General features: G+C 41.4%; 1 protein-coding gene across 4 annotated transcripts in view; it reads left to right on the top strand.

Annotated features, from left to right (window-relative positions):
* EPS15L1 (epidermal growth factor receptor pathway substrate 15 like 1) overlaps positions 1 to 13,459 on the top strand; it is a 354,413-nt gene that overhangs the window by 74,579 nt on the left and 266,375 nt on the right. For all 4 annotated transcript variants that reach the window (XM_082248118.1, XM_082248120.1, XM_082248119.1 and 1 more), the window contains exons 6-7: positions 4,149 to 4,211; positions 10,602 to 10,727. In XM_082248118.1, coding sequence (XP_082104244.1) covers positions 4,149 to 4,211; positions 10,602 to 10,727 — 189 coding nt within the window. The remainder of the gene's footprint in view (positions 1 to 4,148; positions 4,212 to 10,601; positions 10,728 to 13,459) is intronic.

Here is a 13,459-nt window from a genome sequence, read left to right as displayed (position 1 = left end):
TAGTACGTGCATTTAAGGTCTATTTGAAGATGTCAGGTCAGATTCGGAAGACCGACCTTTTGTTTGGGCTGCCAGAAGGGCTCAGGAAAGGGCTGGCAGCATCTAGGTCTACAATATCTCAGTGGATTTGCCAGGTCATTATCCAGGCGTATTGTTTTAAGGGGAAGGTTCCACCTTTTCTGGTAAAGGCACACTCTACCAGAAGCAGTAGGTGCTTCTTGTTAAGTTCGCCATCAAGCTTCTCTGGCTCAGATTTGCAGGGCCGCTACTTGGTCTTCAGTACATACATTCACTAGATTCTATCAGATGGATTTTAGGACTCGGGAGGATTCTGCATTTGGCCGCAGTGTGCTGCAGGCAGCTATATAGATCTCTTCAATCTTTTGGCTTTTTTTACGTATTTAGTGCCCCCTTCCCCTCAAGTTCATTGCTTTGGAACGTCCCAGATAGTAATTATTATGGCTGCTCTGTGTCCCGTGATGTATGATAAAGAAAACTGGATTTTTCCCACAGCTTACCTGTAAAATCCTTTTCTTGGAGTACATCATGAGACACAGAGGTCCCTCTCCTTTTGTGGGATTTTTATTGCTTGCTACAAAACTGAGGTACTTTCTGTATGGGAGGGGATATAAAGAGGGGGACTTCCTGTCTGTTTGGTTGCCAGTGTCCATTCACCTATAAGTGGCGTATAACCCAGATAGTAATTATTATGGCTACTCTGTGTCCCGTGATATACTCCAAGCAAAGGATTTTACGGGTAAGCTGTGGGAAAAATCCAATTATTTGCCAGCCATTTGGGCACTGGGGGAAATTTATAAAAAGTGTCCGAGACAAATTGTTTTAACTGGAGAACAGCCAATTGGCTTTTAAAGTTTTATCTTCAAAGTTATGTGGAAATAATAAAAGAAGCTGATTGGTTGCTTGGGCAATGACACCGGTTGAGATAGAACTAGCTTAGACACCTTATTATGTAATCTCTACCCTCCCCCTGCACATTTGGACAGTAGTGATTTTCTTCTGTTTAGCATGTGGCACAAAAATGTTAGGGATTTTTTGGTTTTCTTTTCGTTAGATTGCTGTTTGTTACATGCAGTTGCAGGTTAAATTAATTTATATGGTCATTATGTTTATTGCTATAACAAGAATAGAAATAAACTTATCATGAGAGAAATATGTGACCTACTGTTGCCTGGCTATGATGCTGATGTTTTTGCTTCAGGTTTAAGTCACTGACTTATACATATAAATTTGTAACTTCCTCTTTTGGGTGACGTTAGGCTTTAGGGCTGATCTCAAGGCGAGTATAAAAGACACAGCTAATGTAGCTCTGTAAATATTAATACATAATAATGCTTAAACACATTTAGTGTAAGTGACTGAATTCGATCTGGTTTCAACATCTTGCAGTCCCTGTATAGCAGGTGTAGGGGGAAGAAAGAAGTATAAGGAGCCAATGGGTTTATGTGCTGATAGGAAGGGAAAGCAGAGTGACGGAGAGATGAGCTCATCGCTGTGCTGCTTCTCCTTCCACTTTCCAGTCAGACTGGGGCATGTCCAGAACGACGTGGGTTGAATGATGCTGGCCAGAGGAGAAAAGTACTGCAAAAAAAAAAAAAAAATCACTGGATTATAGATGAATATTGCAGCCAAAGCAGAATTTGTTGTTTTAGCTTTTAATAGGCTATTTTTATTGCTGGAGTTCTGCTTTAAAGTTGGCTGTTTTAAAGTGTTCATATTTTGGAAGCAAAACTTAGTAGTCATCCAGATCAGAGCTTTTGCTATATCTCCTCCTGTAGTGTGCCATATAGGTCATTTTTCCCATTTCGCAACATACTGTACTTGTATGTGAGGGGAGTCCCAGAGGAAGAGAGAGTACAACCGTGACATGTAATGGTGAAATCAATTCTGGGCTGTGAAGGTCCTTGTGGCATTTCATTTCAAACTGTGTAAAAATTCAATAGGAGGGAGTTGTGAGCTGTAATTCTTAATTTGGAGAACAAAATATTTTCATATTAAGAACTTTGTATATTTCTAGGAAATATTGAAACAGTTTGCAGTGTTAATTTTTTTGATAAAAATATTTTTGTCATACTTTTCGTCAGCTGCATGTTTTCAGTGACGAAAACGAAACGAAAATAACATTTGAATTAAGTAAGTTGACAAACTATGATGAAAATCAGTTCCAGTTTTCGCCAACGAATGGAAACGGAACTAAAAATGCGAGGGAGGGAGGTTTACCCACCTGAATGTCTGCTTTCCATGGAGCTCTGCCTGTCTGTTAAAGCCTCAGCCCCCTGACAAGCTGTATCGTCTGAGAGACGCTGGCTCTTAATGTCTGCCTGGGAGTTCTGGAACAATGCCTTGCAAACCACATGGTTAGTGTTTTTCCCCTCCCAGCAAGGTAGCAGTGCTAAGCAATGTGTAAAATAACAGCCTCCCCAGACCAGTTCTCTGCCCTGTGCACTCCTTCACTCCCATTTACTACCTAATCCCCACACTGTTAGATTTTTACTCCAGAAGTATATGAGTTTGGAAATTCTGGAGAAATACTTAAATCATGCATCACAATTTAACTAAACCTATTAGGTTTTAGTCGACTAAAATGTAGTGGAGATTTTAGTCGACTAAAATTAAACTAAAACAATTCAGATGACTAAAATGGCATTTTAGTCCAAAGACTATGACTAAAACTAAATCGAAATTTGACAAAATTATCACAGATGGTTTGAAACCTATAGCAGACAGAAAATTGTATAGGCGAGTTATCTTAGAACCAGCTAACAATTTTCAGACAGTTACAGCAATAGTTTTTTATTTGGAAAAAATGTGTAAAGCATAAGAATAAAAGCCCTTAATATATATTTAAAGTTTGTCCCAACCCCTGTAACTGCCACATTATAGCTTGTTATGCGCGTAAATGTAGATTCAAAATAAATAAAAGCATATGAAACAATTGCAGGCATTAACCACTTGCCGACCGCCCCCCGCAGATTTACTGCGGCAAGGCGGCTCGGCTGCACATAATCACGTAGATCTATGATTATGTGCACACGGTTTTTGGCGCCTCCGGAGCCACGCCCCGCTGTGACCAGACCGCCGGAGGAGCGGTCGCCACCGGCCTCCGGCGATCTTCACAGAAACTGCAGGAGAGCCTGTCACACAGGCACAGTGAGATTGTGTGTTTCCACTAAGCTAAAACACCGATCTCTATGTGCCTTTCACAGAACCCTCCCCCACCGCAGTTGGCAAGCATGTTTAGGCTTATATTTTACCCCTTGATCACCTCCAGTTTTAACCCCTTCCCTGCCAGTGTGATTTATACAGTAACGGTGCATATTATTTAGCACTGATTACTGTATTAATGTTACTGGTCCCCAAAAAGTGTCAGTGTCAGATTTTGTCCCGCTAAAAATTGCTGATCGCCGCACTAAGAAAAACAAAAAAATAAATAAAAAGTCCAAAAATCTATCCCATTGTTTGTAAACACGATAACTTTTGTGCAAACCAATAAAAATACGCTTTTAGGGATTTTTTTTTACCAAAAATATGTAGCGGAATACAAATGTTTTTTTTTTTTTTTTCCAAATTGTCGGCCTTTTTTTGTTTTATAGGGCAAAATCTAAAAACTGCAGAGGTGATCAAATACCACCAAAAGAAAGCTCTATTTGTGGGAAAAAAAGGACATCAATGGCTTTTGGGTACAGCGCCGCACGACCGTGCAATTGTTAAAATAATGCAGTGCCGAATCGCAAAAAATGGCCTGGTAATTAAGAGGGTAAAACCTTCTGGAGCTGAAGTGGTTAACCACATGCAGTTAACCAAATACAATATTTTTTGCTATTGCTGTCCTTTTAATACATGTTCTTAAAAAAAAAAATGCTAAAAATATTTTTTTAATCAAATAGGTTTTTCATTAAAAATGTTGTAGGTTTATAAAAAAAAAAACATAAGAGAACCCTAAAAACAAAAGGAAAAAGAAAATAAGATACACTAAAGAGACAGTAGCCATACATTCCCTCCGCAAGAGCAGCGTCCACAAACAGAATGATCTTGTAAAGTAAATATAGTTACCTCAGAAATGGGAATATGAACAGCTATAACTTGGCATATAATGTGCAATAACTTTAATTTTCCTTTTTGTTTTGAAGAATGATACCAGCAGTCCGCTTTTGATCACGCCGCCCCCTGTTGAAGGTCTTTGGTCTGTTCGGGTAAGTTTTGCTCAGATAACATGCACTGAAGTTGTATGTACTGTACTGAGGAGATTGACCCTCATCTATGGGTCTACGTGATAATTTTCTCTTGTACAAGGTGATCGCAAATTAAAGTTGTCATGGGAACAGCTGTCTAAGAGAGGGATATCACTTTAAAAAGATTTTTTACTTCATGTTGTGTCTCTTGGACAGGAAGTGAAAGGAAACATGATGCCTAGGCCCCTTTCGCACATGCGGTCCCTTTGTCCGTTTTTCATCCATCCGTTGACGGATGAAAAACGGACATCAATGCATCTCTATGTAAAAACGGATGACAGCGGATAATCATCCGTTAACATCCGTTTTCATCCGCTTCCATCAATGTCCATTTTTGGAGCAGATTAATGCCCTGTTTTTCATCCGTCAAAAAAACGGATCGGACGAAAAACGGATGTAAACGGACAAACGGTCCGTTTTTCATACGGATGAAAAAAATGATGAAAAAACTGATGAAAAATGGATGAAAAAACTGATGAAAAACTGATACATTTTGACATGACTGAACTGATGAACTGAACGGACCGTATGTGTGAAAGGGGCCTTAGGGGGAAGAAACAAAACAAAAAACTGATGGTCATGGACCTAACTATCTAAAAAATGGCCTTACATAGGTTATCATTTTCAGTTTAAGATTTACAATTGTTTGTTGAATCTGAAAAGGATAATTTGCATAGTCTTCCTTAGCTATGCAATAACAAAAAGCATGCAATGCAGAATTGCTTTGTTCCGCTTTAGATGTGCTTCTTCAGCCACTCAGTCAGCTTTTATGACGATTAATTTTAAGCACGCTTATCTGTAGAAGAGAGAAGGGAAGAGCGTAAAATTGTTTAATAGTAATGCTACCGGAGTACGACTCCTTTCCTTCTCCTACATGAACGTAAAAGATTCTGTCTTAAAATAAATGAAGCTACTGTATATTAAAAGAGCAGACAGCATTCAGTTGGCTGGCCAATCAATAATTGTTTTCTGTTCTCTGTACAATGAAACTGTTACCATGCTGACTGGCAAAAGTAAGCAGTTACTGTTCAACAACAATATACTCCAACCACAGTTTACTTGCAAAACAATGGCTGTGAGCCGCACAGAAGATTCTTGGCCAAAGCAGTCAACAGTTGCCACTGACAGCTTGCCATTTACACAAACAAGAAAAGGCGGCATTTCTGAATCAGTGAAGGAGATGCCTTGTACCCGTGGGCAGTAAAGCCCCGTACACACGTACCGATGGTCGGCATACAAATGTTCCTCTTTTCTCCCCGGGATGTCGGTGTCTGCTGAAAAGTGCAAAGACAGCACAAGGACAGCACAAGAATTTTGTCCGCCGACTGCAGAAGTGATGTCATGTAATGGTTAACTTTCCCTGTGTTTTCTATTTTCTGAGCATGCCCAGTCTTGCAAATCTGCGGTCTGTCGGCCGAATTGTGTACTGACAGGCGAACAATCGTCCGTTCTGGTGTCGGCATACAAATATTTTCATGTTTGCAAGAAAGACTTTTGTCCGGATTGTGCGCAGACATCTGTCGGAGGCACCATACTAACACGCGTACAATCGGCAGATCCTTCGTCCACCGACGTTTGTATGCCGACGATCGGTACGTGTGTACGGGCCTTAATGCAACAGAATGTGTGATCATTAGTTTGCTTGTTTGCAGACATCCAGGTCTGGTATGGTGTTCAGAAAAGCATAAATAATTAGTCCATATGAGTAGTAATGGTAATATATGGTACTTTTTAGAGCTGCACCTTTGTGTGGAAGAGTTTTTCAAATAAAAGTACAGACAAGCTTTCCTACAACATGATCTAGAACTGTGTGTGATATCTATATCTATATATATCTATTTAGATGTATATATATAAAATCAGAGAAACCGTCGAATATTGTAGTCATTAATCCCTCCATGCAGTTGTTTCAGGCATGTTGGCCATCATAAGTACACTAAAACAGTGGTTTTGCATGTACAATTGACCAGGGGGCATAAAGATATGATTTACATGTCTCTGCTCATTAGCATAGAATGAGGAATCTTTTTGGGATATGTGATTGAAGAGCTACATATACTGTAAATTACAATGTGGATCCTATTTTAAACAGGCTTTATCAGTGCCCGGAACTGGTTCAGTGGCGCTCTTTAGTCTTATTTTTGGTCCACCACACAATAACCTGTTTAGTTATACTTTTTTAAATAAAAGTAGTTATAATTGCATTATCAATTGCGATTTGTAGGTGTGGCTGCATTTCTCATATCTTTTTTTTCTTATGGATATAGTGAAGTGAACAACATACAGTGTATACAATCTGATAATCTATGCATCTCATTATTACCAGAATAATGCAGAACTGAATAATTAATCAATGAATATTGGTACTCTGGGATCAAGCAGAAAAATTAAATATAGCTAAAGAACTGTATAAAAAAAAAATTGCATTAGCTTTACCCAAATTTAGTTTTCTCTTACGTCTGACATACGCAGCTCTAAATGCTTCTTCTCTAATGGGTAATGCGCCATCTACAGTAGTAGACTAGGCAGTAAAAAGCTTTCACAGTTTTCACCTGACAGGCCTATAGGGGCTGTCCCTCACGACATTACCCCAGACACACTGTGCTCTGAGATCAGTTTCTTGCTGCCTAGTGAAGATGTAGGACCTAGGTTTCCCTGCTGGGACTTCGGTCTCAGTTTTTATTTTCTTTTGAAAATTTTTCGGTTTATTTCTCTTTACTCATTATCGCTAGCTAGTGTCAGGGGGATCCTCCTGGTGAACTACAAGCAACAGCCGGGCTGGGGTTTCGCACTGGATAATCTAGATCCTTATAGTCTCCCAGCCTGGCCAATGAGCGTGAGCAGGTTGTGGTCCACCCAGGCCTCGCAGCGACAGAGCCCCAGTGGATGGGGACGAGCCTGCATTGCTGGGTCGCATCAACCTGGGAGGGGAGCTGTCTCAGAGCGGAGCCCCAAGGTCCATGGTATGGTGAGTGATGCAACACCCCCTGTGTCCCTGGGATAGAATCTGAGGGGGTGATGTGGGCCCACTCCTGGGGATAACAAGGCTGTGTCCTCTGAAAGATCCCTCTGGCTTGTCAGGACAGGTCCTGCCCTCCCTGCTTCCGCTGGGGCTCTATAGCAGCATCTTAACGCCTGGGGGGGGGGGGGCTGTGTGAAGCTGTTACCTTGTCCTTGGGGGGTCCCTGAAGTGGATTCCCGCGGTGGCCTCATTCCCTGGGTTTCTGAACGTTTGCCGCCGTTTTTGGCCGCCATTTTAAGTGTGGGCATCAGGCTTCATCTGTGTAAGGGCAGCAGCCATTGTTTTTGCCTTCCTGGGTGTTTGGCGCCATTTTCGGACGCCATCTTGGGTGTGGGCAGGCCGTGCTGTGTGGGCGGCAGCCATTTTCCCTGAGCTTGACATATACATTCTATGGGCACCATTTTCCTGTGGTGCGGGTGGGGCCTCTAGTGCTTGTTTGGTCACTTCCTCCCAGAAGTTTCACTTGCTGAAGACAGACTGCAGAGCGGTTGCTTCTTCAGGTTGCTGCCACAGTAAGGGGTATTTAGTCCTTTGGACATTCCTTGGACACACTTAGCTCCTGTCAGGACACCTGCTAGCTTAAAGGGGGACTCCAGCTGTTGCACGGTGCGGACTGCAATCGCAAATTTAAAGGACCAGTGTACTCAATTTTTTTGCCTTGCTAAAAATGGAGTCCCAAGGTGAAAATTTCCCCTCTCAATTTATTTGTGCATCCTGCCCACCTGGATTGCCTTCTCTGGTGTCTGTCTGCAGCCATAGAAACTCTGGCGTCCAAAGTGGATCTTGTTATGAAACAAGTTGCTATCCAAAAACGGGCCTATTCCTTCTCAGTCCTCTGATTCAGAGCCTGATGCGGTTGCCACGGACACTGCCCTCCCCAAGGGATCCCTGTTCTCACAGTCAGACAGTGAGGAGGATGTGTCCTCCTCAGCTGCGGCGTGGAAATAGATTTGTTCAGTAAGGGGGACATTGCATAAAGATGATGAGCCCACACAGCCAGGAAAGCGGGTTGTCTTCGGCTCCCGCAAAGCCCAGAAGTCGGGTCAGGTTTTTCTTTGTCCCGTGGATTTTCACAATATCGTGAACGAGCAATAGCGGCGCATTAAGCACATGCTGGTGGTTCAGTCTCTCAATGTGCAAAACTGATAGAGACATACCCCAAGCGACTTACAGCTGTAATCGCAGCAAAAGGTGGCGCTACATAGTATTTCGTTCCACTTCATGATTGTGTCCCACTTGTTGTTGATTCTTCACAAAAAATTACAGTTTTATACCTTTGTTTGAAGCCTGAAATGTGGCAAAAGGTCGAAAAGTTCAAGGGGGCTGAATACTTTCTACTTTCGCAAGGCACTATATATATATATATATATATATATATATATATATATATATACATACATACATACATACATACATACATACATACATACATACAGTGGTGATCGAAAGTTTGGGCACCCCAGGTAAAAATTTGTATTAATGTGCATAAAGAAGCCAAGGAAAGATGGAAAAATCTCCAAAAGGCATCAAATTACAGATTAGACATTCTTATAATATGTCAACAGAAGTTAGATTTTATTTCAATCACTGACACTTTCAAAATGACAGAAAACAAAAAATGGCGTCTGCAAAAGTTTGGGCACCCTGCAGAATTTATAGCATGCACTGCCCCCTTTGCAAGGCTGACACCTGCCAGTGTCATGGATTGTTCTCAATCATCGTCTGGAAAGACCAGGTGATGTCAATCTCAAAGGTTTTAAATGCCCAGACTCATCTGACCTTGCCCCAACAATCAGCACCATGGTATCTTCTAAGCAGTTGTCTAGAAAACTGAAACTGAAAGCTGGAGAACGCTATAAGAAGATAGTTAGGCGTTTTCAGATGTCAATATCCTCTGTTTGGAATGTAATTAAGGAATGGCAGTCATCAGGAACAGTGGAAGTTAAAGCAAGATCTGGAAGACCAAGAAAAATATCAGACAGAACAGCTCGCAAGATTGTGAGAAAAACAATTCAAAACCCACGTTTGACTGCACGATCCCTCCAGAAAGATCTGGCAGACACTGGAGTTGTGGTACACTATTCCACTATAAAGAGATACTTGTACAAATATGGTCTTCATGGAAGAGTCATCAGAAGAAAACCTCTTCTACGTCCTCACCACAAAAATCAGCGTTTGAACTTTGCAAATGAACATATAGACAAGCCTGATGAATTTTGGAAACAAGTTCTGTGGACCGATGAGGTTAAAATTGAACTTTTTGGCCGGAATGAGCAAAGGTACGTTTGGAGAAGAAGGGGCACAGAATTTAATGAAAAGAACCTCTGTCCAACTGTTAAGCATGGGGTGGATCAATCATGCTTTGGGGTTGTATTGCAGCCAGTGGCACACGGAACATCTCACGAGTAGAAGGAAAAATGGATTCAATAAAATTTCAGCTAATTGTGGATGGTAACTTGATGCCATCTGTGAAAAAGCTGAAGTTAAAGAGAGGATTGCTTCTACAAATGGATAATGATCCTAAACACACTTCGAAATCCATGGGGGATTACATCAAGAGGCGTAAACTGAAGGTTTTGCCATGGCCTTCACAATCTTCTGACCTCAACATAATTGAAAATCTATGGATAGACCTTAAAAGAGCAGTGCGTGACAGACAGCCCAGAAATCTCAAAGAACTGGAAGACTTTTGTAAGGAAGAATGGGCAAAGATACCTCAAACAAGAATTGAAAGACTCTTGGCTGGCTACAAAAAGCATTTACAAGCTGTGATACTTGCCAAAGGGGGCAGTACAAGATAATAACTCTGCAGGGTGCCCAAACTTTTGCAGACACCATTTTTTTGTTTTCTGTTATTTTGAAAGTGTAAATGATGGAAAGCATGATGGGAAGTGTAGTTCCTGAACAACTGGAGGGCCATAGTTTGAAGACCTCTGCCCTACAACAAAAACGATAAAATCTAGTATTTTGTATGACCTCCATGATTAGTAAGGACAGCACCAAGTCTTGTAAGCATGGAATGAACAATTTGGCGACATATTGCAACAGCTCTCTTTTCAAAAGGGGTGTACTCGTTTATGCTGAGCGATGTGTGTGTGTATATGTATGTGTGTGTGTGTGTGTGTGTGTGTGTGTGTAAATGGGTGTGTGTGTGTGTGTATATGTATGTATGTATATATATATATATATATATATAATGTGTGTGTGTGTGTGTATATATATATAAAATACATTTTTCATAGAGAAAAAAGTATATAAAAATCCACTGTGTTCCCCTTTTAAGGATAGCTTCTAATCCCTTTTGTTGCCGTATTTATTTTTCTTACCAGACAGAAGAGAAAGCCAAGTTTGATGGAATTTTTGATAGCTTATTACCAGTGAATGGTTTACTATCTGGAGACAAAGTGAAGCCGGTACTGATTAACTCCAAGCTACCTCTTGACATACTAGGGCGGGTAAGAGCACTGTTGCTTTTGTTTATGTAGCATGCCAGTTAAGGAAAAGCTCAACATATAAGACACAAAATATGTAAATAAAAGATTATCCTTGACTTGTTCAATACTCTGCTTGAAAGGGTAACTTTAAACTATATTTAATTGCACCCATATTTCTGTACACGGGGTTAATTGTCTTCCTTGCTTTACTCAGGTGATAGTGCTTGGGCCTGGCAAATGGCAACTCAGGCCTGAGCATGGCATCCTGGGGGAAGATGCCATGCTCCGTAACTGGAAAAACTGTCAGGGGAAGGCAAGTGGGTGGTGGGGTTGTTCTTACAAGAGACCTTGCACTGCCCTGAATAGAGATTTCCCTTCACTACCTGTCCCGGAGACGCACCGGAAAGTGAGAGGAATGCTTCCCAAATTAATGGGAAATTTCATCTTAGACAGTTGTCACTGGCATAGATGTACCCATTAAACGATATCTCCTGTTTTCTTTCCCTTTAACAGTGGACACCAGGTCGAATAGGGTGAAGCACCTGAGCAAGGGCACAGATAGCATAAAAAGTGGGAATCTTATCCTTCCACACTCTTAACTAAAAACTATTCAAAGTCTTTAGATTTATTTTTTTTGTGCATACCGGGTAAAAGTGAGATCCTCTACAATTAGGATAAGCCCTGGCTAGAAGAAAAGGTTATTTACAGTTTTTCACTTAAATGAGACTTCCCTCTTTGTTGATTTAGCAATATAAATGTTGATCATTTGTTGTTTGTGAAGAAAATACACTTCCTGCTTTTGTAGTACCCCAAGTTAGAAAAAATGCTTAAGTTATTTCAGGGTATTTCTTGTGAACCTTACTTATGAGCCATGTGCCCTTTTGTAGGGTTCCAGATTTGAAGCCATGGTTGCCTAATACATAAGTCCGGCATGTGGAATGAAATGTGTGGACTAGCGCAGCATTTTTTAAAGGATCTGTATTTTCGCTAGGGAATATTCTATTTTGTAATGCAACAGCTGTTCTAAATATTGACATTCTCTTTGATTAATGAGGTCAGAGTTTAACAAAGGGAAAGACATCTGTAAATAAAATAGTTTATCAAGTGAGGTAGAATCCTGGCACATCACCATATTTTCTTCATTTCTGACATTTACCATACAAGGAATGTACAAACCAGTAAATATATGGTAATTGGTTAATATATAGTAGGGGTATCTTTTGGGTGGTTGCAGTGAACCTTTTTTCATAGCACAGGAAGTAGAACAATATTATTTACAACACATTCCTCTGACTGTCCTTTTTTGAAGTGATCATTATTTTCTTTTTATCTAAATATGATGCACGTCTTTTTTTAAAATATGCACCCAACAATTCAGAGTAGTGGTTAATTATTCTTACTCTGAATGGTCTAAGGTTATCAGTGGCGTACGCCAAGGTTCAGTGTTGGGACCCTTACTTTTTAATATCTTTATAAAGGATATTGGGTCTGGGATTAAAAGTATCATTTCAGTCTTTGCAGATGACACCAAGCTATGCAATGGAATTAGATTCTTACAAGATGTCTCCAATTTACAAGCCAATGTTAGTGTACTGTCTAATTGGGGGACCATGTGGCAAATGAGGTTTAATGTTGATAGATGTAAAGTTATGCACGTGGGGGCTAAGGAGATGCATGCATCATACAGGGGGGGGGGGTACAACTGGGGGAATCAATGGTGGAGAAGGATCTGGGGGTTTTGGTAGATCCTAAACTTAAAAATAGCATGCAATGCCAAGCTGCAGTTTCCAAAGCAAGCAAAGTCCTTTCTTTTATTAATAGAGGCATGGACTCCAGAGAAAGGGATATAATTTTACCCCTGTACAAAACATTAGTAAGACCTCATCTGGAATAAGCAGTTCAGTTTTGGGCACCAGTTCTCAAAAAGGGTATCAGAGAAAATCAACATGTACAAACACACTGCTCAAAATTAAAGGAACACGAGGGGTTTAGTCTGGACATGGCCGGGTGAAGCTGCTTTTTCTGTGAGCTCCGTCCTCTATCTCGCCTAACCTGGCTTCTCAAGCTCTCACTGCAACGGAATGCGCTCAGCCAAGAAGCGAAAGACAAAGGGCACCTCCAGGAATAAAGGGAACCCCGACTGCACCACCATCAAGGGAGAAATCAAGTGTTTTTTCTCCGCCTCACAGACTCTTATCTCCAGCTCGCAAGGTGGCGGAGCCATGCGGCCTGCAGCACGAGGCGAAAGAGATGCGGGAGTTGCCTACCTCGCCTACTCCCTCCTCTATATCAGAGGCACTTTCGGACAATCCAGCTGTCTTCCTCTCTTACTTTGACACTGTGAGCGAATGAGGAGCTGAGGGCTCTACACCGCTCACTACCCAGTAAGGCTGTTCTAGAGGTGATTGTGGGCAGACTGAAGGAAACTCGTAGGAAGGAGGCACAGGCTGTCCGAAAGGATGCACGGACACTCGTCATCCGAGTCTCCACAGGGGAAGCAACTATAGTCGAAATGGAGTAGAGAATCGCCACCATAGAAACTTCCCAAGCATCCCAGATGGACATGGCGATAGCTTTACAACTACAAATGGAGGATATTGAGGACAGAAAAATATCAGAGTTCGGGGCCTTCTTGAGGCAACGGCCACCGAGGACCTGTCTGCCACCGTTACTGCCATCCTCACCAGGCTTCTTGGAGACGCTTCCCCAGAGAATCATGAATTTGACCATATTCACAGGGCCATAGGCCACAG

Source organism: Pelophylax lessonae (assembly GCF_965119305.1).
Source record: "Pelophylax lessonae genome assembly, chromosome: 1".
Taxonomy (NCBI): Eukaryota; Metazoa; Chordata; class Amphibia; order Anura; family Ranidae; genus Pelophylax; species Pelophylax lessonae.
This window is presented reverse-complemented; position numbering and strand designations above follow the sequence as displayed.